General features: G+C 33.7%; 5 protein-coding genes across 12 annotated transcripts; 2 read left to right on the top strand and 3 right to left on the bottom strand.

The window, feature by feature from the left end:
• Positions 1 to 211: 211 nt before the first annotated feature.
• On the top strand, positions 212 to 4,848 carry LOC130957790 (protein PTST homolog 3, chloroplastic). 4 transcript variants are annotated; one of them, XM_057884636.1, is made up of 13 exons: positions 212 to 541; positions 652 to 780; positions 1,116 to 1,261; positions 1,345 to 2,058; positions 2,234 to 2,399; positions 2,502 to 2,562; positions 2,654 to 2,704; positions 2,858 to 2,911; positions 3,361 to 3,480; positions 3,755 to 3,879; positions 4,118 to 4,169; positions 4,301 to 4,442; positions 4,539 to 4,848. In XM_057884636.1, exons 1-12 carry the CDS (start codon positions 369 to 371, stop codon positions 4,397 to 4,399), a joined length of 1,890 nt encoding a protein of 629 aa, XP_057740619.1. In that variant the 5' UTR covers positions 212 to 368; the 3' UTR covers positions 4,400 to 4,442; positions 4,539 to 4,848. The 4 variants fall into 4 exon arrangements, with proteins under 4 accessions (XP_057740619.1, XP_057740627.1, XP_057740635.1 ...); XM_057884644.1 differs by having other exon boundaries at positions 4,526 to 4,848; XM_057884652.1 differs by having other exon boundaries at positions 213 to 541; positions 1,453 to 2,058.
• Positions 4,849 to 5,088: 240 nt separating this feature from the next.
• On the top strand, positions 5,089 to 7,087 carry LOC130961816 (uncharacterized). The gene is made up of 6 exons (XM_057887836.1): positions 5,089 to 5,612; positions 5,726 to 5,823; positions 6,017 to 6,088; positions 6,187 to 6,311; positions 6,449 to 6,521; positions 6,687 to 7,087. Exons 1-6 carry the CDS (start codon positions 5,306 to 5,308, stop codon positions 6,789 to 6,791), a joined length of 780 nt encoding a protein of 259 aa, XP_057743819.1. The 5' UTR covers positions 5,089 to 5,305; the 3' UTR covers positions 6,792 to 7,087.
• A 158-nt stretch (positions 7,088 to 7,245) lies between these two features.
• Positions 7,246 to 9,277, bottom strand: LOC130962225 (pentatricopeptide repeat-containing protein At2g22410, mitochondrial-like). The gene has a single exon (XM_057888373.1). The coding sequence runs from the start codon at positions 9,223 to 9,225 to the stop codon at positions 7,288 to 7,290; it is 1,938 nt and encodes a 645-aa protein (XP_057744356.1). The 5' UTR covers positions 9,226 to 9,277; the 3' UTR covers positions 7,246 to 7,287.
• A 142-nt stretch (positions 9,278 to 9,419) lies between these two features.
• On the bottom strand, positions 9,420 to 11,832 carry LOC130961796 (uncharacterized). 3 transcript variants are annotated; one of them, XM_057887806.1, is made up of 6 exons: positions 11,528 to 11,832; positions 10,676 to 10,815; positions 10,324 to 10,411; positions 10,050 to 10,116; positions 9,884 to 9,944; positions 9,420 to 9,800 (listed from the first exon to the last, which is right to left on the bottom strand). In XM_057887806.1, the coding sequence occupies exons 2-5, from the start codon at positions 10,773 to 10,775 to the stop codon at positions 9,891 to 9,893; spliced, it is 309 nt and encodes a 102-aa protein (XP_057743789.1). In that variant the 5' UTR covers positions 10,776 to 10,815; positions 11,528 to 11,832; the 3' UTR covers positions 9,420 to 9,800; positions 9,884 to 9,890. The 3 variants fall into 3 exon arrangements, with proteins under 3 accessions (XP_057743789.1, XP_057743790.1, XP_057743788.1); XM_057887807.1 differs by lacking the exon at positions 11,528 to 11,832 and adding an exon at positions 11,134 to 11,511 and having other exon boundaries at positions 9,420 to 9,944; XM_057887805.1 differs by having other exon boundaries at positions 9,425 to 9,944; positions 11,528 to 11,831.
• A 781-nt stretch (positions 11,833 to 12,613) lies between these two features.
• Positions 12,614 to 17,656, bottom strand: LOC130961525 (uncharacterized). 3 transcript variants are annotated; one of them, XM_057887460.1, is made up of 15 exons: positions 17,580 to 17,656; positions 16,785 to 16,925; positions 16,338 to 16,656; positions 16,113 to 16,205; positions 15,931 to 16,021; positions 15,710 to 15,776; positions 15,506 to 15,587; positions 15,167 to 15,338; positions 14,973 to 15,071; positions 14,655 to 14,723; positions 14,191 to 14,329; positions 13,650 to 13,848; positions 13,391 to 13,497; positions 13,268 to 13,304; positions 12,614 to 13,042 (listed from the first exon to the last, which is right to left on the bottom strand). In XM_057887460.1, the coding sequence occupies exons 2-15, from the start codon at positions 16,917 to 16,919 to the stop codon at positions 12,885 to 12,887; spliced, it is 1,767 nt and encodes a 588-aa protein (XP_057743443.1). In that variant the 5' UTR covers positions 16,920 to 16,925; positions 17,580 to 17,656; the 3' UTR covers positions 12,614 to 12,884. The 3 variants fall into 3 exon arrangements, with proteins under 3 accessions (XP_057743443.1, XP_057743442.1, XP_057743444.1); XM_057887459.1 differs by having other exon boundaries at positions 16,785 to 16,982; positions 17,580 to 17,634; XM_057887461.1 differs by lacking the exon at positions 17,580 to 17,656 and having other exon boundaries at positions 16,338 to 16,648.
• Between the last annotated feature and the right edge of the window lie 5,358 nt (positions 17,657 to 23,014).

The following is a 23,014-nucleotide window of genomic DNA, read 5'->3' as shown; positions in this document are numbered from 1 at the left end:
TATATATATATATATATATATATATATAATATGCTTGAATATTGATATATCAAGCTAAATGTAGCCGTAGAATATTAGTCGTAATAGACCAAAATAATGCCAAAATTACATTTTATTGGACCCAAAATAAAAATGTATAAGAATAAAACAAAAATAATGGCATCTGTTATATGTGTTGAGGTGCAAGAGTAACGAAGTGTATGAAACCTGGACAAAAGAATGATGATGATTGATAAGAACAGGCACAGTGGCAGTAATGTAAATAAATAGAAAAAAGTAGTGTGTGTGTGAAGTGTGATTCATCATCATCTTCTTCATCCGTTGTGTGTCCGTTTCTTGTTCAACTCAGAACTCAGAACTCATTAGTAATGGCCACACTTCCCTTCTTCCCTTCCTTAATTCCTTCTTCTTCTTCTTCTTCTTCTTCTTCTTCTAACAACCTTCACCTACTTCATCATTCCTCAACTGCACACTTTCACCTTCACGCTTCTTCTTCTTCTTCGGTTTCTGCTACTACGAACCACAACACTAAAACCACAAGGTTTCTTTCTAATTTTCTTTATTCATGCTTTCGGTGACAATTACTCAACAAGATTAGCTTTCTTATCGATTCAATTCTTCTTTCTTTCTTTTTTTCTTTCTTTCTTTCAGGACTCGCAGGAGAAGTCGGAGGCTCAAAACCGACGCCGAGATCTGCAACGATATCCGAGAGTTCCTCGCCTCCGTTGGCCTTCCGCACCACCATGTTCCCTCCACCAAGGAGCTACTCCGCCACGGAAGGTTACCGAATATATATTCTTCTCTTTTCTTTTTCTAACTTCTTGAAAAAGAACAACAACAGGAACTCAAGAATGAACTCACCAGCTGAAATTTTCAGTACTCAGTTGCTTAACTGTCACTATTATAGAAATGTCATCTTGCATGTTGCTATGTTGCGCTTCTGCACCCTTAGTTTAGATTATATGTTAGACTTAATTAGGCTTGCTAGTCAAATTGGTTGAGATCTAGTAAGGTTACAGATTAACTTGATTACTATTGTTCATTAGCTTTTGATGCATCGACTTTAGTGTTTTTGGTTTTCTTTTGTATAAGTTTTCGAGCCGTTGTGTTTATAGGAACGACCTGGCAAACATTGTCAGACGGAGGGGACATAAACAAATTGAGGAGCTTCTCACGAGTTCATTCAATGCCAATCTTGATTCTGAAACCTCTTTCGATGAGAGACCGGATTCTGCAGATGATTGCCGAGGTCTTTTGACAGGTCAATTACATTTCTTCTTTGTGAATTGAATTGACTCTTTCCTTAATCATAATTGATGACTTGATATATAATACAATTTAAAGGTCAGAATGGGAATGTGGACAATTTGGTTGATGATGTAACGCCATCAACTGAAGTTTATTTCCGGAATAATTCTGGTAGTTTGGACATTGATTCGACTAAAACTTTAGATGAATGTACTTCCACCCCTGTAGGATCCTCTGCAAATCCAATGATGGATAATGGCATCAGTGAGCTGACAGATCACATTGAAGTGGTCGACCCTGTAGAGGAGGGTTATTTCTACCACACTGAAGTGGCTGTTGCAGATAATGATTTCAGTAGTTCAAGGGAAGGCCTTTCTGCTAACTTCAGTAATCAAAGTTCCATCATGCCTTTAGAAATTTCTGGTGAACAACCATTTGGGTCAGAGTATTCTGAAAATTCGGAGAGTGAGCAGAGTTTAGTGGGAAAAACAGTTGGAGACACAAACTTACCCTCCCCAGTTCTTTCCATGGAAAACCATTACAGTAGTTCATTTAATGATTCCGAGACTGTTGACGCTGAAGAGTACACGTGTGAATTAGAAGCTTTAGATGACAGCAATAACAATACTGCTGAAGATGTTCGCTCATTCTTTGAAGTTTCCACTATGGAAAACCTATCTGTTGAGAACCAAGGTGATTCAGCTCATTCTGCTGGGAGCAATTCCATAAATGTAGACTCTTTGGCCAACTTGTCTTTGGAGGAAAAGGTTGCAAATTTTATTCAGAATGGAGATTTAGATCCAGTTGAAGGTAATTCTAATGTGGAGGTTATATCTTGGTCATCAGTGTTAGTTTATATTGGACCAATTAAGTTGAAGAATCATTTCTATCTTCAGTACAAATTTTATGAACAATATTCTTTTGTTGAATTTGGACAATGCGAGTCTTCTTGTTTGATTCTTATATCACATCTCTGCTATTTCAGATGGGTATGATTCCCAGGAAAATAAAGTGAATATTGGAGCAGAAGCTGCTGTTGATATGCCCCTAGGTATCCTTCCACCTGAAGACAATAATTCCATGGCACATAATGGGAGCTCATTGACATCCCAGCATGTTGTTCCATCTGGAACATCAAATCAGCTCTTTGGGTTAGTATATGGATGCTCATTGCCAACTAGGATTGTGGGAAGTTAACTGGCTTTTACATTTTATTTAAGCCCTTTTGTTCCCTTGCATGCAATTATACATAGGGATGAGCAGATGCAGCATGTGGATCTAACTACAAATTCTGATGAAGATTTGGATGCTGAGGTCTTTTTGCTCCTACAGTGTTTATGAATTCTTTATTGATTGCCAGCCTTTTGTAGTCTCACTTGTTTTCTTCCATATGTTTGCCACACAGGTTTCAAACGTGCCAAATCAAAGCGAGATAAACTATCTCAAGTTCATGCTGGTAGTAATTGTAAACTTGTTTTATAGTTTACATTTGTATATGTCTTGGGAGTTCTATCCCCCTCCCCCTCCCCCCCCAAAAAAAAATATGCTTAAGATTAGTTGTAGCTATAACTTACCATGTTATTTTTTCTTTTCGTTTTCCATTGCATAGTATCAGAAGGAGTTGGAGCTGTTTCGGCTGAAGGAACAGATCGTGAAGGAAAAGGTAGATGAGCTATTTCCGAGAACCATGCTAAAAGATATGTTTTCCTCTTTTAAGTTTGGATCAAGCTTGTTCTTTGGCTGGGCTTCTGTTACTATCACATTGAAGTATTATTATTATTTTCTTCTAGCAAAAAAAAGTTGTTTCTTAATGGGTTTGAAATTAAGTTTACATCAGGCCAAGTTGTGTATCTCAAATCTGACAACATTCTAGATTCTACCTCTTGTTTTGTTGAAGTACTAACAAGATCTTAGCTTGCTAAGCAGCTGAACTATGTGTGGAACTTATTATCATATGGATGTAAAACAAATCATGTTTCCCAGATCTACTTTTTAAGTGGAAGGGAAATATTGATAATACAAGTGATTTCTAGATTTCTGCACCACTCTCTTCAATTTTTAGGTGTTACTGTATCCATTACTCACTCAGCAGCATGTTACTTTTGCTTTCAGCTTGCTTTGTCTGTCCTACAAACCAAGGCAGAGGCAGAAATTGACAAAGCCAAAAAAGTTATATCTGAAAAAGATGCAGAGTTACACGATGCTGAAGAAAGTCTTACGGGTCTCAAAGAGGTATTGCATCTGCGCGGTTCATGATTTTTAATATACAAATATTTGGAGCATCTCGTCTCCTCTTGGTGTACTATTTAGCTTGTACATGTTAACAGTGTTCACCATGAATAATATTAGAAAATTGGAGAGTATTAACTGGGAAATTATAATTGTTCCCTAAACTCATGGTTGTAAACAAAGTCTTAAGGAGCACAACATAAGACCACTGGATCCCCAGTATTGGTGTAATTAAAATTTATGTACCTTTTGGCACTGTTTTCCATTATATTTCCAGGTTCAGCTCGAGTTCTGTTGCGATGCTGAGGTTGTGGAGGTTGCTGGTAGCTTCAATGGTTGGCATCACCGAATCAAACTGGATCCTGACCTGTTGGCTAGTGCCTCAGACTATGGTGGATCAAGGTTCTAAAGATTTCAGTGATACATATGTCTTGTGCTAATGCTCAATTCTAAATTAGAATGTTCAACTAGTTACTATTAACCCCAATTACCGATTTATTTTCTGTCATCCAATAATAATTTTCTTGTTGATTGCATAGTTTGTTGATTTGCATACCTTCATCCTATAACAATATATTATAACATCATTAAACTGTTTCTAAAATGTATTTATATGTGCTGCTCATTGTATAATATGCAGGAAAATACGTTTTTGGTCAACAACGCTGTGGCTTTATCCTGGCGTGTATGAGGTGAGTGCATCATCTACTAGTGTTTTGACATCTGTCTTTTTATTCACATCAGGGTTAGTTGCATTACTTCTAGGAGGAGCATTTCTTGATAGTACCATATTTATCGTTACATAACCTATTTTTTGTTGCAGATAAAATTTGTTGTTGATGGCCACTGGAGATTAGATCCTCAACGGGAGTCTGTATCAAGAGGTCACATATGCAACAACATTCTAAGAGTAGATATATGAAGCATTTTAGCTGGTCACAAAAGCTACATGTATATACAAAAAAGTACGATCAAGACATGTATATACGTGTCTGAACTTTAATACTGCAGTTGTTTCTGAAATTGGTAGTGCCCTAACACATTATAGTGGACTGTTGTAGGGTACATAAAATCAAGACACTGTTTGCTGTGAATTTCTGAACAATCACTGACAGCAATATGGACAAAAGGGGGACACAACTGACAAGCATGCAAGAATGAGCAGAGAATTTTGATCGTGTATCTTAATACATACTAGCTAAACGCAGTTTGTACATTCACTTTAGGTCTATTAGAAAGATTAAGACATCACATCATCGCGGACTATGCATGAATTTCTTAGGAACTAGGTTTAGTTTGGAAGAGTCTTAGCTCCAATTTTATGCGCCATCGTCATTGTATCAGACTATCAATCAATTAGAAGAAAATGTAGCTTCCTTTTCTTTTTAATCCTACTTTTCCTTCAGTTATGTTTTTTTTTTTTTTAAGTCTTTAAAACCACCCACGAAAAGAGGTTAAAAAAGTTAATTTTGCCGAGCTCTGTAAATTTAACATATGATCTCTGTTCTTGATACCTAGACTTCGTTTCATACAAGAACGAATTTAGCTAAATAATTGCCATTCAAGTAACAGTATAAAACACTTCAATATGGGTATATTTTTCTGGCATGTTGTTGATATGAAAGCCCAAAAGGAGGGGAGCGTGTTGAAACCACGTGGAAAGGTGTTGTTTACATAAAAAAGCGTGTCTCTTTCCACACCTTTCCACTCTTGTCTCTCTATCTATCTTTCCCCTTTGAGCTTTTCCAGTGTCACCAAATTCACTTAACAACGCACAGTACAAGAATCTCCTCCTTGTTCTGTTCTCATCCCTTTGTTTCTAGAAGACATGGCCATGGTTACTGCTTCTTCTATTGTTGGTCTCCATCCTATGTTGGTTTCACCTCCTTTATTCCACTGTTCTCCTCAACTACCACACCTTCACCTTCCAACTACTCATTCTTCTCACCTTTTTGCAACAAGACCTCTGCTTCGCCCCCACAAGTGTTTTGTGACAAAAGACGACTTTTCCATAATCCATAATGGAGCTGAAGCAGAAGGAGAAGAAGAAGAAGAATTGGAAGAGAAGAGTGAAACTATCTTACATTCCTTTTCTCCATTGCCACTACTGTTTGCAGCTGCTCTTCTACCCGGAGGTACTTACTTCAATCCCCTCTCATTCTTAATTCAAAATTGTCAACTTTGAATTTGGATATGGAAAAAGTTCAACTCTTTTTTATAAGTTTAAAAATTGTGTTAATGTTTATAGCTGGAGCTGTGAGTTCTACATTTGGGCCATTTGTTCAGCTTGTCAAATCATGGAACCTTCCAGATTGGCTTGTGCATTGGGGTCACCCTGGCAACATGGTACACTAACTTCCCCACTATATATATACACATTGTAAAATAATTCTTGTTATTATAGAATTTGGTTATGAATTAACATATCCACCATTTAATTTCAGGATGCATTTGTTTGTCTCCTCTTATGTGTTTCTTGAAAAAAAAATTATCCAAACACACCATTTTACAATAGTTTTAACTATATGGTTACTTGCAGGCAGTTGTGCTCTTTGCTATGGGTGGCTATGGTACTTATCTTGGTTTTCGCATTAAATATTCTGATGATGTGGTATGATGTTCTCTCCAATTTTACAATTTTTCATTGGATAGCACTATCTAAACCGCAATTAGCTTTGTATTTATAGTTTTTATGTTGAATGTTTTTAGGAAGAAAAGGCTAAGGCCAAGGACTTGCATCCAAAGCTTTTAGCTGGTATGTTTTTCTTCTTTGCTCTTGGTGCTACCGGGGGAGTAACATCTCTACTCACATCAGATAAACCCATTTTTGAGAGGTAGTCAACAACCATTATTGTATCTTAATCCTTAAGTTGAAGATTGCTGGTTAAATTCCATGTCTTTATGCATTTTTCATTTGGAAAAAACAACAATCTGATTTTGCACTTGTTAATGTTGTTACCTTTGTTTGCAGTCCTCATGCTGTTACAGGTGCTATAGGCCTTACTTTGTTGACAGTACAAACCATATTGCCTTCACTCTTTGAGGTGATGCTTATTTCCTCTGAGCTTGAACTGTATTGATTTCCTCTCTCTCCCCCCCCCCCCCTCGGGATTTGCGTTGCTTTCCCATTTTTCATTGATTTTAGAAACAGCTTCCCTTGTTTTTACACTTTTCAGCACTTATACGTTTAATTCATTGAGTAATTGCAGGGAAATCCTGGACTAAGGAATGTTCATGGTATCTTGGGAAGTGGCATCATGACTCTTTTTCTTATTCATGCTGCCCTTGGACTTCAATTAGGCCTCAGTTATTGATTACAACTTCTTCCAACATGTATTGTTATTTGAAGTTTTCCTTTTGGTGTACATTCTTTTTGTATTATTATTTTTTGGGGGGGCTAAGGTTTTCTCAATTACAATTGAGAAGAATGACTATCAGGATTTTATGTGCTCTTCTATTATATGTTTGTGGAAAATAAAACGGCACACATATAATTTTTGCCCCTCATTACTTAATATAGGGTGTTGTAATATCTGCACTATTTCTTCCAAGTTGTACTTGTTTCAAATGTTGAGCTCTTATTCAGTTATTAGAGAAGAAAGAAAAAGAAATTGAAAACCTTAGCAACTTTTGTTTATTGTTATAAATGATAGATTTAATGTGCAAATATTGACATTATTTCAATAGAAGTTGAAGCTATGTTAGTTTGCAGAATCTGATGAGTGTTTCATGAAGCTCAATCAATAACCGAATTAACCTTCTCATATAATGTCAAAGAAGAGGGTAACAATCCATCTGTTCCTCAAAAAGTTAATCTATATCAAACACCATTTTTGATACATTTATGACCTGCCCAAAAGATTTTAGGCCCATGTTGATATCCCTAAGCATCAACTCGGTGGCTTTAGCTTCTGGATGAGACTTGTCACCTGCCACAAACTTGTGAAGACCTTCATTCATTTCTACATAGCTCCAGCCAGGTGGTTTCTGAATTCCAACTTCATCAATTTCTTTTCTCACACTTGCAGCTTCTTCATGCTGCGCTGTGTCGGCTAGCATGTTCGAGAGCATTACATAACGCGCGCCATGATCATGCTCCATCTTAAGAAGCTCTTGTGCTGCAATTTTTGCCAACTCCACATCTCCATGTAACTTGCAAGCACTTAAGAATGCTCTCCAAATCACAGCATTGGCCTTGAAAGGCATGTTCAAAATTAAACCATACGCTTCGTTCAAATGACCAGCTCTTCCAAGAAGATCAACCATACAGCCATAATGCTCCATTTGAGGGTTGATACCATAAACACTCAGCATGGATTCAAAGAGGTTCAAGCCATCATCAACTAGACCATTATGGCCAAAAGCACACAAAAGTGCTACAAATGTGACCTCATCTGGTTTTAGACCCAATAACTTCATTTCTTTGAACAAAGTTAAAGCATATTCACCATGGCCATGATGAGCAAGACCAGAGATAATGGAATTATAGAGCAAAGTAGTTTTCAAACTATCACTTGTTTTGTTGAATATATCCAATGCAGTGTCTATGCTTCCACACTTGGCATACATATCAACAACCGCAGCAATGAATCCCCCGTTTTGAGAATCGGGCCAATTCTTGCCAGCATAACGGCAGTGGATCCTTCTTCCCATATCAAGTGCACCTAGTCGCGCACACGCAGAAAGAGCAGCAACCACAGCAACCACATCTGGTTTAATTCCCAAATCCTCCAACTGCACAAATAGATCCAACGCCTCTTGGAAATACCCAGCATTAGAGTAGCCATTGATCATTGCTGTCCAAGAAACCAAATCTCGATCATCCATTTGGTTGAACAATCTTCTAGCAACCTCAACCTCGCCACGGCGTGCATAGGCACTCACCACGGATGTCCAAGCCGCAACAACACTATTACCGCTCCTCACCCCACTCTTCATAACTCTCTCAGCCATATCCAAGCACCCACATCTCGCATACATATCAACCAGTGCATTCATCACCACATCATTGGAACACATTTTCTTGCATGCCAAGCAATGCACCTGCTTCCCTATTTTGAAATTTTCCAACAAATTACAAACAGAAAGCAAAGCAACAATTGTGTACTCATCAACCTCAATTCCGAAAACCCCCATCTCCCTGAAAACCCGAAACACACATCCTGCGCGACCCGCCTGCACAAATCCACTCATCATAGTGTTGTACGAAACAATATCTCTCACAGGACTTTCATCAAACACCCTGCACGCATAAGGGGTTTCTTGCAAAACACAATACATATGCAGCAAAGCATTCACAACAAAGATATCCGAAACACACCCATTTTTCATTACATGGCATTGAACCTGGAAACCAAGTTTGGGACTCAACAGACGCGCACACGACTTGATCACAAAAGGGTAAGTGAAACTATCAGGGGAAGCAGGAGCATTGAGCATAGACCTGTAGAGAGTGATGGTGTATTGTGGGGTGTGGCTATAAGAGTGAGCTTTGATCATAGCATTCCATAGAAAGGTGTCCGGGGTGGTAACTTGGGAGAAGACAAGGCGACAATGGTGCAACGAGCTCGGGGAGTTTAAGGAAGCAAAGAAAGAGATAAGTGATGTTTGGACAAGGATGTTGTGGTGGCAGCCATTGAGGATAATGTAGGCATGGATTTGGAGTCCTTGTTGCATGGTTTTGCATGATGATAACAAGGCTTTTATTTTGAGGGATTGGTTTGTTAATAGCTGCCTCTTCATGTTCATACAAATGCCTCTTCAATTCTTACCAGCATTCGCAAACATCTAACTCAACAATGAAAATATGAATATGTTAAAATATAAAGTTTACATAGGAAAACATTGTTTTTATGTTTATTTATTTGAGAGATTCGCTTAGTTAAGAGATGCGTGTTATCAACCATTTTTAACGTGATTGGTGCATCAATCAAACCTATCATATGCAGAATTTGAACAAACAACAACGAGCAATGCTAGGGGGCCAACAACTTTTGTGATTTGTAGTCATCAAATAGCCATTAATGATGATTTTAATGGTGTGCGATTTCATCCAATGACTCACTTTTCTTTGCTGGTTACATGCTGGCCAGAATTTAACAAAGTTGCTGGCTCTTAGACTTTTCCAACAACTTATATTAAACAGCTACTTTTGGTTTCACATCCCATTAAAACATAGACATTGGTCACTGAATATTAAGAAGAATCTGTTCTTGTACAAAATTATGGTTAGGCAGATAAATGCTTAATAGCAACAACTAATCTAAATGAAGCTTGTCTGTGCTGCCAAGAGAATCAATCATGCTATGGTTTTGTCCATCAATCTGTAATGTGTTTCCCTCAGCTTCAATCTGCACAAACAAAACCGTGCGCAACATTCTTAACTTGAAATTTACAATAAAATTACCTGTCATCTAATCATAGAGACCCCCATCATGCCAAAAGTCCACAAGAAAATCCACCATATCCTGCATAAGTAGCATAACCCATTAATGATTAATCCATACGCTTCATATAACTTGTACCCATGTTTTGAAGAGTAAGGGAGAAGCATCTGATCTGAAAGGACTTACAGCTAATGGAATTGGCAGTGGAAAAGCTTCTGTAGATAAAAGCATATCCTCATAACTAGTTGTCAAGCTGTAAAAAGAATTTCTCCATAACATTAGGGTAAGCATATCCTCATAACCATATACCCAATTAATCTAATCTTATGAAACTACCTTTCTTCCCAGATAGAGAAGACTTCATATTTGATCTACTACTACGAGGGCAAAAAAATATAAACTTAATTAAATAAGTTTTTTGGCCATATCATAACTAATGCAACCGGAAGTATCCATATACCTCATAATTGAATCTTTCAGTGATCTCTGCAATTTTTTAGACTGATTACCAACCCATTCCTTCCTCATTTGATGCCAAGCTATCTCAGCTGCATGAAAACATAAATATGCTTGAGGTAAACAATGATGGCATTTAATAGAGGACACTAAAATGAGTATCACAATAGTTGTTACTTAGAGATCAATTATAAAAAATCCATTTTCTTACATATAATTTACTAACAAATATATATTTCTTAGTTTGCTGTTTTGAATCAAGGATACAGTTCTCAATATGACATTCAATATAAACTAAACTAACAAATAGGAAGATCTTGAATTAGAACCAGAATTGGAAGCAAGGACAAAAATACCATGGTTTACAAAAACATCTTTCTTCTCTTTGCTTGCATCAGCTGAACTGTTTTCAGTGTGATTCTGATGGGAATTTGAATTGCTACCATTGTTCTCCATCTTCTATGAAGCAGTCAACCATGCCTTTTAAACCACTAATCTGCAGGCAAATGATAGATAGATATAAATAAAGCACTCATTGAGGAAGAAACCCTTCACCAACCACCAATGCTCAAAATTCAAGACAGCTTTGACTTTATGCAATAGAAAATGCAGGGCAATATGTAACTCAACATGCATCTCACTCTATGCTTCAAGCTCCTTCGGTTACAATGCATCACACTCAAAATTTTCAGCTTCCCAGCTGAACTCACTTTTCTTTTTTGGATGAATTCTTAAATAAAATTGCACCAAACGCAATTAAATGCATTATAATCCTTATCCTAAACCAACTTGGGTTGGTCAGTGGTCAGCTTACTCGTCCACTTAAACAAGTGTCAGGCTTCGAATCTCGCCTTATGCATGGCCAGCGACAGACCCTTAAATAGAACTCAGATCCCGACGGATTAGTCGTTAGCCTACCAGGCCGAGAGATACTATGGACAACCAACAAAAACAATCCTTATCCTCAAAATCAAATGGAGTTCCTAGTTCACAACTTCGCTAACACACTGAGCAATAACGGAATAAAACAGAATAAACTAACTAACTAACTAACAACCAACTGAACAGTGAAGTGTGATTTTTTTTAGTGCAGTTAAGCTCCGAAAAAACGACGCCGTTTTGGTCAGAGAGTAAAACCATAGCAGTGAAGAGAGCAAAACGAGACTGAAAAAGAAGAATAAAACGGAAACGAAAGGATCGAGAGAGACCTGTTGTTGTTGGTGCAGAAAGCTGCATCTCAGAGGAACAAGACAGTGTTTGGAGTTATTATTATTCTTAGGGAAAAGGAAGGATCCTTCGGAAGATTCCAGAACTTGAGCGAAATATTAATAGGATAACAACATTAACAACATTAACGAACACTTGTTTCCACCACCTTCTCAAAAACTGTGACACCCTCAGCTTACAGCTACAATTTTGTTAGATTTAACTATTTTACAGTTACATATTTTAACTACTATGTTTATGAAAAAAATTAAGTATTCTGATATGATAGTTTCATTCTTCTAGTAGATATTTTTTATTAACCTATTTTATAGTGTATCAAAAGACAAAAAGTTCTATTTACCCAAAAATTTTAGAACAGTGGAACTTATTTGACCATTTTATGGGTAAGTTTGACACTTTTTAATTTAGACGTGGGAGGGAGAATGGTGTAGAACACAAATATGGAGTGTATAGGTGCTTTATACAACTGTGGTGTCAGAAGCCAAAATCGGACGGTCCGATTTTTGAGTACACAAATCGGAAGGTCCGATTACTTTCACCAAAATTTAAAATTCTTCTTCCACACTAATCGGACTGTCCGATTACCTTCGTCCCTGTTTCAGAAAAAGTTGTTCCCACATCCATGTCTAGCACCCACATTTTCCACAATAATGCACAACACACACATGCTTCTCATATCCAAAAAAAAATGAGCCTAAGTTTGGATGATTTTAGCACTGCCAAATAATGGCAAACAAATATGTAAGATATGGGTCACTTGGTTACATGCAAACAAATTCTTCAACTACCAACTGACAATAACATCAATGAATGCAAACAAATCAATACGTAAAATGGGGACAAACGAAATGATGCATTAGATATATTTATTAGTATCAAGGCTATGTTTTTGTCTGGATTATCACTGAAAACTACTCAACACCAAATTTTCTTGTTTATTTTAGAGCTAAAATTGGAATGAAAGAAGAAAAAAATTTTGAATAAAATAAATTTAATGTAATTTTAAATAATCCAAGCTAATGTCATTTCCTTTCATTTATCTCCATTCCATCACTTCTCATCAATAATAAATTCAAACATATTCAATCACTTTCCATCAAATCAAACATAACTACGCTAGTTCATACAAATTTGTCATTGTTTTTCCTATAAATCTAATTTAGTTTCTTTTATTCAACAATTTGAGGATAAATATTGACCTTAAATTGTAACTCAACAAACATTGATGCTCCTCGAAACAGCAAAATTTTCAGCAACAAAGTTAACAATATAGATAAATCAAAATCCAAAGAAAAGATCTAGCTAAGTGTGTATCTAAAAAATCTGAATTTTGAGCACTCATTCATCGGAGTAATCGCCTTCGCTGTCTTCCTCGTATATTTGATATTCATCGTCAATATCATTTTCTTGCACCCTGTTGTTATCAACCTCATTAAAGGGAAAGCTACCGAAAAGATCCTGTAAATGAGTCCTTGAAATATTTTCCATGTTGAGATCTGAAGATTGTAAAGGAACTCAAAGACCCTCCAGATCTTTGAATGATACTGAAGAATAATCCCTATGTGGTTTCATCAGATTTTTGCACTATACTAAAGGAAAATATTATTCACAAGAGGCATTTTCTAGTCTAGAATAACATTTTCATGAATCTTGAAAGCAATAATAAGGATTCAATCCTTAAACTTAACAGTAAAATAAAGTGTTCCAATAGAAAAGGATACAGGAATGAGGTGGCACAAGCATTTCACTATCTCCATCCTACACCAAATAAGATTAGTAAATAAATATAGCATTGCGAATATAATCTTTCACAGCAGGGGAAAGAAAACAGAGACAAGAGTTACCATATCAAGTTCTTCATCAGCATCCAATTCCTCTTCGCTATTATTACCCCCGGCTGCCTCCTCTTCATCCTCTTCAACATTCTCAGGTTCATCATTTTCTTCCGTTTCTACATGATCCAGATTAAAAAGAAAATTATCAAGAATCGGTCAATTGAAAACATACTAAATTTGTTTTTCTGTATAGTGGCAATAATTTGCAACTCCATTACTGTACTAAATCAATATCAGCAAAAAGAATAACGAAAAAGAGGTGAATAACCTAAATTAGTTTTGTGCGCTTCCTCTCCTTTTAGCTTCAAGGCATTCCTACTGCATTCCCTCTTCAATTTTTCAAACCTTAGAGTGGCAGCTCTGAGTAAATTCTCGGTGCCAGGCTTAGGGAATACTGGTAGGAACCGCACCGTAAGACGTTCTCTAATACAATTTAGCATGTGCTGTGACAACCACCCCGTTGCAAACTACAAAATACTACGATGGTTAATGGAATATCTTTCAACAAAACTTCATGCATGGAAGATAAAATTAAGGTAATTTTGTATACTGGATTTGTGTGGCATAAATTACAGCAACTCAATATGCACAAAATTTCAGAATAGAAGAAAATTTTATGGAGTAAAACAGCTACCTATTTGCTCATTCAATCAAAGAAGAAGGAGGAAGAAAAAAAGGACAAAGTCCATATCATCCATAGTAAACATAGAACTCTACCTCATGCTAGGGGAATGAAGAGCAGAGTAGAGAGTACTTTGTTAACTTACATATCTGAGTTGAGATATTCAATAAAGGTTCACAAAACTTACAGTGCAAGATGCCTGTGATGGAGGCTTATTTATTTCTGATTGAATATAATCATCAACAAGCTCGAATAACTGTAAAGATGTCTGCAGCTTGTAAGGGAATGCTCGAAAGGTGCATATATCTTCCCATCTAGGTTTTAGCCTAAATAAAACAAATGCCTTAAGAAATGAGAAAACAGCACAAAGAACAGTATACTAATCATAAATAGTGACAGCCACCAAAATCAAATGTTATTATATCAAGGTACATGAAAAAATCCAGTTTTAGGATGCATATAAATTTAGTTGAAATTGTAAAGAATTTTGTACGATATCTTCTTCATTCGTACATGCATTCTGTTGCATATATTTATCTACATTGTTATTTTCAGTTTCCTCATTCACATTCATACACATGAATGGAGTGCTTCCAAGTTTCCATTAACAACGTTGCTTTGTAAAGCTAGAGATAAAATGAAGGAACATACCTATTGGCTAGTTGAGCATGAAAGTGACTTCGTAATGGGATTGGAATTCGATATTCAATCCTTTGATAACTGCCGATTCAAAAACACATAGTCAACAAAGATCAGATCCAATATATATATACATAACAAAAACCTATAAGGACTAATTGACATTATGAAGATTTTGCATTCTCAAAACCCTGGAGAAAAGTATAAACTATTAATATTTATATAAAAAACAATCCCGTCCCAGATAAGATTCTAATGCTGAAAAGAACTCCTAAATAATAGCTACAGACAAATATACTAAGAAATTTACAAATAAGGAGTAAGTCATACATGCGAGAATCAGGATCTTTGCGTGGATCATATCCTTTCTTGATCCAGAACCTTAGAAATGGTCCATTGGAAAAGTAGTAGGAAATTCTAGACAAAAGCCTACAAGAATAAAGAATAAAAGGTTACTGCACAAGTATCTAGCATTTCAATTGCTGCAAATTAAAAAGCCAATGACTAGATTTTGGGCAAGTCACCTTCTAAGCTTGCTATGTGTAAATCTTAAGCCGATATCAAGCAAGCGTTCAGTAAGAGCATTTTTGGACCATATAGGCCGTTCATCAAACAATCTAGATACAGCCATTTGTGATTCCCGCTGATCCGAACCTTGTGGTACATATTCCTCCCAATTAACTATCTTAGGAATCTGTAAGCAAGCTAAGTAAAACCAGAAACACTAAAGTACATTTTTATCACAATATGTCTCTAGAATATGTTCTTGTTCTCTTGTTTCGAAATCATTAAAAAGAGTCAGAACTCAGAAGTATTAACAGGGTTTAACCAAAATTTCCTCCAAACCCAAAAGAAAAGGATATCTTTAATGTCAAAATCAAGTGCAAGGACTTGCTCCATGTCCATCTGCACACATGGCGGTGAGTAATTTTTGCTGCTATGGATCTGTATTATCATGTAGCATTGTAGAAATACATATCAACAGTCGCTCTTATATTCTAGTATACCAAAAGGAATGAAATCTATGCTTAGATCCTTACTACAAAATTAACTCAGATTAAATTTACCTCAACATGATTTGGCACAACTTCCTCTTGTCCTAGTTTTGAACTCAATATGGCAGGTGGTTTCAAGCTGAAATCAAAATAGAGTTAAAGCAAAATGAAAATACTAGTCCAACTGTGCAAAGATAACTAGTGAATCATCAATGCTGTTATGCTGATCCGTGAGTTTTTCATTCTCTTGGGCACAAGTGATGATTTAAAACTAGAATATCAGAGAAACTTACACTAGATCTTTTGGCATATCTTTTGGAGAAAAAAGAGGAGGAGCTATGATCATAACATCCTCATGATCCACATCCATGAGACCTCCCTTATCTATTATAGAATAGAGACACAAACCATTTGACATGGTAAAAGAGACATTTAAAAACATTAGGTTGAAGTGACAGAATATTAAGATATTCACCAAAATCTGGCTCTTCTACTTCTGCCCAGTTTCTCTTTTTCCTCCTGGCAACATCCGCATGAACAGGAACTACATGTTGATAGTCTGCCATTCCTTCATAATTTTGAAATGCAACAATAGAAGCCAAGTAATTTGCTTCACGGGTTGTTTAAGGCTAATAAATCCACTAAGTTCTTGGCATGGAAAGTAAAACATCCCAAACAAAAACAGCTATAAATGTCTAACCATTAAAACAATATGCTTTAGGAAAATGAGAAACAATATCAGCACAAAGATTGCCCTCTTCATTTGCAGATGTACAGTCCTCAGCTTTATTATTGGTAGCCATTTGGTCGCTTTCTGGTTGGTTTTCTTGAATCCCATTTTCCGTTCTATTTCTGGACATGCTGTTATCATCTTTGGCATCATGAGTATCATGTGGTTTTCTCTTAGATATTTTGAGAAGAAAATTGTTGGAGGGCTGAAGTTCCCCAAATGTAGGATGCGAATATGGGTCTTCGGGGCGAAAATGGAGCTCCAGTTTGTTTGATTCTGAACTGCGAGCCTAAAAAAATTCACTTCAGGCCATAACAGAAGTAAAAGTTCACATAAACCAAAACTCATTGACAAATTAGTCCTTTGAATACAAAGAGCAACATAATCGGCATGAACAAAATGAACTTATCTTGGTACCTTAAGGATGCCTTGAATTCCACCAAGAGTATCTAAAGCTCGAGAAACGGATGATGGATAACCAGGATAGTGCACCAAAAATCCTCGAGTGTCGGGAAGAACCCCAGAGATTGTGCCATCCTTGATCACTCCCATTAACTTCTATACTCGTAGCATGAGAAATACACGAGCTATTAAGTTTCTAAACACATCTAATACCTGATTTTCGATATCACTAACAACTAATAAGGCCAATGAACTATATAGCTCAAGCGGAAAATTTACTAGAATGACATGAAATAGATAGCTTCCAAAAACTAAGAAACTTGTTATAACAAAATATGTGAAGATGAAAAATCAACAAAAATTCCAATCTCCAATTTTATTTATTTATTTTTCTTTTTATAAAAACCAGAAATCAGTGTATAATGGAACATTTTGCTCTTGACGATCCTATTCCTTAAACTTGCAATTATCCTACTTTTTTTGAATCCATTTGAAGGTAAAGTTGCAGCATTTAACATAAACAGAGAAAAAAATGATGTACCTAATCTTCTCATTCTAAAAAGCAGGGAAAAATAAAAGGCACGTAATTCAACGATTTCAGCTCAGTTAGTTAGTTAGTTAGTTAGTTGCAGAGCATGGACTCCATTATTAAGCAACGATACAGTACACACAACCGTATGGTGCATGATGCATGATGCATATCTATCTGAAAGCTTTTCTATGAATACGTATATATGTATGTATGTATGTATGTATATACGTATGTAAGCGTATAATAGAAAACAGAAGAAGCTAATATGTTTGATGTACCTGTGAATTGGGGTTACGTTATGGTGGGCACGGCGGAGCTGAGGGAGGTGGCGATGGAGGCTCAGGTGAATGGCGACTTTGTTGTGGTAGTGGCAATTATGGTAATTTGGATAAAGATTTTCAGTTATGGGCTGAAAGCCCAATTTTATATGGCCCAATTTAATTGGGCCGTAGTTTAGTAACCTAATACACACAAAATAAGGTTATAATATTATTAAATTATCATTTTATTATGACAAAAAAATATCATCTTATATTGTATAACCTATTTATTATTATTATTATTATTATTATTATTATTATTATTATTATTATTATTATTATTATTATTATTATTATTATTATAGGATATATTTCTCAAGATAATATAAAATTTAATAGAATAAAAATTTATCACTAAAAAAATTATCTTTATTATAATAATATTATGTTTTAACAATGCTATAACTGATTTTTATTTTTTAAAAGTGTAAGGCTTATTAAATTTTAAAACTTTAATAATTGATATAAAAAATGATGATATAACTAATAAAAAAATTGTTATGCATTTATAATTTGTGATATAAATATTTATATACATGTTATACATTAAAGTTAGAGTCCAAGTATATATGAAAAAAAATGAAAATCATCATTATGAAATTTGTTGATGGATGATTGTAGTTTTGACTAAATTAGTTATTATTAGTTTACTATTAAATAAAACAAAAACGCACATGCTATAGAATCAAAATACTTGAAAGAAAAGTCACAAAAAAAAAATATACTTGAAAGAAAATTATCAGTACACCAAACCAAACTGTTAAAAAGCAAATCATGAATGGTAGCTAGATGTTGTTTTTGAGACATTTTTTCTTTAAAATTAACTAAATAATCTCCTTACACTTTGCCATTTTTTAACAGAATAAAGACATATCTATTCGCAAAATAAATCCCATATACCTTGAAAAGGTTCATTAAATGTTGAATTCATTAATCTATGATTCTTCCACTTTCTTGAAAATGATATTCGAGATAATCATTAATCACCCCACCACCATTGATAACAACATGTTAAGATTTTATCCAAAAAATATCGAAAATTAATCCATAAAATTCTTTTTTATTACCCCAATATAACCTCTTCGTCAAGGAAAAAAAAAAAAAAATTCCCTTTCACGGCAAGTTACTTAATTATTGCAACAAAGAAACGTAGAAATAGGAAATGCAGCATGATAATTAAGTTGTGACCATAATCTAAATTCTAAAGTACCAAACTGTATGAGAATGAAGAAATAGAAACTATACATATATATTATTCATGTTAAACAATGAAGACTAAGATCAACCCAATGAAAATGAAAATTAGCTAAAAGTTTTATTATATATTCACAAAATAAGTTGTGTAACTTTGAATTCTAAACTCTTTTTTTTTTATTAGAAAGATGTCACACCATTCAACATTCTAAAAAAAATACAAGATTTAAAACACAACATGCATTATTATTGGATAGTAACAAATCTGGCATGCGCATGTATATATATGGTATAAGAAACTTTTATATATTTATAAAATTTTATTTTGACATATTATTAGCATAAATCAGTTTTATACATGCATTCAATTACGTATATTTTTTACATTGATCGTATAAACAGTTATCTGAAAAAAATAGATATGACTGAACACATGTATTTAAAATTAAACTCTATTTTATATTTTTATAAATAAATTAAAAATATACTATATGTATCATTGTTATGTTCATATATTTCTATTAAAAATAATTAAAATGTAAAAAACAAAATATTTATCTTCTATACTATATAAAAAATAGACATAAAAATTAATGTAACCATTATTTTTCTGCACAAGTTCTGAGATGCAACCAATTCAAAGGGACCTATATATGATGCAAAATCTTTGTGATTTGTCGGCTAAGGTAAGATGTCCCTACTTCCATTTCAATCAAGCTATCAACAACTCATTCTTCATTTTTTCTCACTCTCTTACATGAGTGTGTGACCGACAAAATAGTATGCATTATTTTCCTCCACTCGTGTGTATATATGTATGTGAATTTAGTTTACACACTTTAAAAAAAAAAGGGTCAACAAAAGAAGCTCTTGAAAGTCCCTGTTAATAACTACTATATAATCATATAGTTTTTCTCTCTTGTCACATTCAATGTTTTAATATTGCATAATTTGAGGTTGTGTTAGTACTTAGTAATATATATGTTGGTGACTATATGCTTGCTTTTTTGGGGGGTGTTATTATTTCTTTGAAAAATGTACGTGTAACGGTGTGCTTCTATATATATATATATATATATATCTAAGCTTGCTAATATGGCTTCTTCTAGATCTATGTCTTTTGATTTCATGGTTTGTTGTTTGGGGAACCATGCCTTAAGTTCATGTACTTGTGGCATCTAACACTTCAAATTAAAACCTCAATATTTATGTTAGATTTGTAGGACATTATTATTCGTCGGTGGTCCACAATCTCAACTTTCCAAGTAAAGTTGCAAGTGCTAACCTTTCTATTAATTGAATTTAAATTATTTAAGAGAAAAAAAATAATATGAGCTTTATTATTATTATTGTTATTATTAGGTTTAATTATTCTATTGGTCTCTATAGTTTTGCCAAATTTTCAATTAGATTCCTATACTTTTTTTTTCTTTTAATTGGGTCCTGAATCGATTTTTTTTTTTCAATTGAGTTCCTACACTTTTTTTTCTTTTATTTGAGTCTGCACCAATTTTTTTCTTTTAGTTGAGTCCCTATACAATAATTAAGCTAATTACTACCAAGAGGGACAAATTGAAAAAAAAAATAGTGCAGGGACCCAATTAAAAAGAAAAAAAAAAGTATAGAAACCTAATTGAAAATTTCGCAAAACTACAAGGAACAACATAGTAATTAAACCTTATTATTATTATTATTATTATTATTCATTATGAGTTATTTCTATATTGTATGAGTTATGTTAGATTTTTAATATGAGTTTAATTTTGATATACTGAACAGTGTAAAACGTTTTATATAGTCGTAATGATCGTTCATGCGATCAATATAAAATGTAGTTATTTTTATTAATGTGGAGTTACGTAATTAGATATATGTGTAAAATTATTTTACACTAACAGTGCATTAAAATTAAATTTTTTTAATATTTTCATTGTGTATAAAATAATAAAACAATTTGTTTTTGATAAACAATCAAGAGAGACCTCTACTAAGGGAAAGACTCAAATTAAATCAAAACATGTTATCAATAGCAAAATCCGGAGGCTAATATGGTAATAAGCCAAATCTATTAGAAGAAATAAACCATTTTGATTTGAAAAGATGTTTAACTTATTTTGACCGAACATTGTAACCATGAAACTACATCCTAAGAGAGAGAACGTTAGCACTAGCATAGTATACAGGCTTAGTTTGATAAAGTTTTTACTTTTTAAAAGTAGCTTATAAAAGTTAACTTTTAAAAGATGACTTTTTAAAAGTTGTAGCATTTATGTTTGGTAAATCAAATCAAAAACAACTTTTAATAAACATAAGTAACATCAATTGTGTTTGGTAAAATAGCTTTTAAAATTTAAAAATACTATAATAGACATAAATGCAAACATTAAATTTGAAAATTAGTTAACATATGAGGTTATATTAGACTTTTAAATTTTGAAAAGCACAAGCCAGCTTTGAAAAGCTCCCTCCTAAGTGCTTTCAAAAACACCCCTAACTTTTAAAAGCCGCAAGCACAAGCACTTGAGCTTTTTAATTTACCAAACGCAAAATGACGTGCTTGTGCTTTTTAAAAGCACAAGCACCTCCTGAAAAAGCTTTACCAAACCCAGCCTAAATATAATTATTGAACGGAAAAGTAAAGCTAAACTATTTTTAATTAGTTAATTTTAAATAATTACAATTAATAATTATTAATTTTATATTTTTTAAATAAAATTTAAATAATTATTAATTAATAATTATTAATTAGTATAAAATACAATTTAAAAATATTTATTGATTTGTTGTAGATTAAATCTCTATTGGTTATTATTTAAGGAGATTGTTTTATTATAATAGAATAGCCGAAAGTAAGAGAAAATGGTATCGCATTAATAGTACAAGACCTATCAGTACTTATTATGTTACAAACTTTGTCTCCACACATTGATCTCAAACAAAAGAGTGTCGTGTGTGTATATATATATATAACTTTAGAAAACTCTGGAATTTCCCCTTATATTGATGGAGTTCTTTTTTTATTTTATTTTTATTTTTGATCAAAGTGAGAGATTAAAAATTTTGTGACAACAGAGTGTGATTCAAGAACCCTGTTAAGATTATGAATGATGCATACAAGGATTTATTCAACGCGGCAATGGATCATAGGGGTAGACCCTCAAATCAAAAATTGGGACCATTATTGGTTTAAGTTCTTGGCCCACTTACTCCATTCATTGAGGATTTTTCACATTACTTAAGATTTATGTGAAATTCACTAGTTACCACGAATAAATTTTCATAATATTTCCTCACATTCACGTTTTTATTAATTTGGTGCTTCATATTTCAATTATACTATAAAGTTGAACTAGACATTACAATTAGAGCTGGTAATGGATAGAGTAGGATAAGATATCCTAACTCTATTGGTAAGTTAAAAATTTTATTAAAATTTTACCTTACTCTATCTGTGGTTGAGAATTTTTCAATTCTAATCGTACTCGCATCTTAAAATTTTAAACCCTACCCTATCCTATCATACTCGCAGAAATATTAATTTTTTCCAAAATATATATAAAATCAAATCATTCTAAATTCATACATATTAATAAAATAAAAAATAAAAAACTAATGTTCTAAATTATTAAATTAACTAACTAGTTTAGTAGTTGTTTATTTATAACAAGTCATTACATGAGAGAGATTATGTGTTCAACTTTTACCTCCTTCACTATATACTTAATTTAAAATATGTGTTATATATGGAATGCGAATAAAGTAAAATAGGATACATCATAAACCCGTACCCTACTCTATCCGTAAGTATATCCAGACTAAACTCTACCTTACTCGCAACAGATTGAATAATCTACCCTACTTAAATAGATTAAATCAGATTAAATATCTACGGATAGAATATGTATTGCTAACCCTACTTACAATAATCTCTAAACCTCTTTTTAACATTGTCTTACCATATAACAATAATCTGACACTCTTTTATCACGTTAAATTATGAAAATTTTGTCATTTGACGTTCAATAAAGTCAAAACGAAAACGTCATTATCTCACACTAATTAGTGTAGCAAAAAAAATACTAAATCATTATTCTATTTACTAAGTTAGATCGAAAAGGGGTTAAAAAATGACTATAACATCAGAAATCCAATCTCGATTATCACTATAATATAATTAGAATCTAAAAAATTAAATTAGT

Source organism: Arachis stenosperma, chromosome 2 (assembly GCF_014773155.1).
Source record: "Arachis stenosperma cultivar V10309 chromosome 2, arast.V10309.gnm1.PFL2, whole genome shotgun sequence".
Lineage (NCBI taxonomy): Eukaryota > Viridiplantae > Streptophyta > Magnoliopsida > Fabales > Fabaceae > Arachis > Arachis stenosperma.
Note: the sequence above shows the minus strand (reverse complement) of the source record. Positions and strands in the feature narration are given on the sequence as shown.

Coding starts and splice junctions, on each gene's coding strand:
- LOC130961525 (XM_057887460.1), bottom strand. CDS start 16,919: ATGGGAGTGATCAAGGATGGCACAATCTCTGGGGTTCTTCCCGACACT. Junction 15,588..15,709: donor TTGTGCCAAATCATGTTGAG/GTAAATTTAATC, acceptor ATGATAATACAG/ATCCATAGCAGCAAAAATTA. Junction 14,724..14,972: donor AAAGATCCTGATTCTCGCAT/GTATGACTTACT, acceptor TTGAATCGGCAG/TTATCAAAGGATTGAATATC.
- LOC130961796 (XM_057887806.1), bottom strand. CDS start 10,775: ATGGAGAACAATGGTAGCAATTCAAATTCCCATCAGAATCACACTGAA. Junction 10,117..10,323: donor CTGAAAGATTCAATTATGAG/GTATATGGATAC, acceptor TTCTTTTTACAG/CTTGACAACTAGTTATGAGG. Junction 9,945..10,049: donor CACTGCCAATTCCATTAGCT/GTAAGTCCTTTC, acceptor CTACTTATGCAG/GATATGGTGGATTTTCTTGT.
- LOC130961816 (XM_057887836.1), top strand. CDS start 5,306: ATGGCCATGGTTACTGCTTCTTCTATTGTTGGTCTCCATCCTATGTTG. Junction 6,312..6,448: donor GATAAACCCATTTTTGAGAG/GTAGTCAACAAC, acceptor CTTTGTTTGCAG/TCCTCATGCTGTTACAGGTG. Junction 6,522..6,686: donor TATTGCCTTCACTCTTTGAG/GTGATGCTTATT, acceptor GAGTAATTGCAG/GGAAATCCTGGACTAAGGAA.
- LOC130962225 (XM_057888373.1), bottom strand. CDS start 9,225: ATGAACATGAAGAGGCAGCTATTAACAAACCAATCCCTCAAAATAAAA.
- LOC130957790 (XM_057884636.1), top strand. CDS start 369: ATGGCCACACTTCCCTTCTTCCCTTCCTTAATTCCTTCTTCTTCTTCT. Junction 1,262..1,344: donor TTGCCGAGGTCTTTTGACAG/GTCAATTACATT, acceptor TACAATTTAAAG/GTCAGAATGGGAATGTGGAC. Junction 2,705..2,857: donor ACTATCTCAAGTTCATGCTG/GTAGTAATTGTA, acceptor TCCATTGCATAG/TATCAGAAGGAGTTGGAGCT.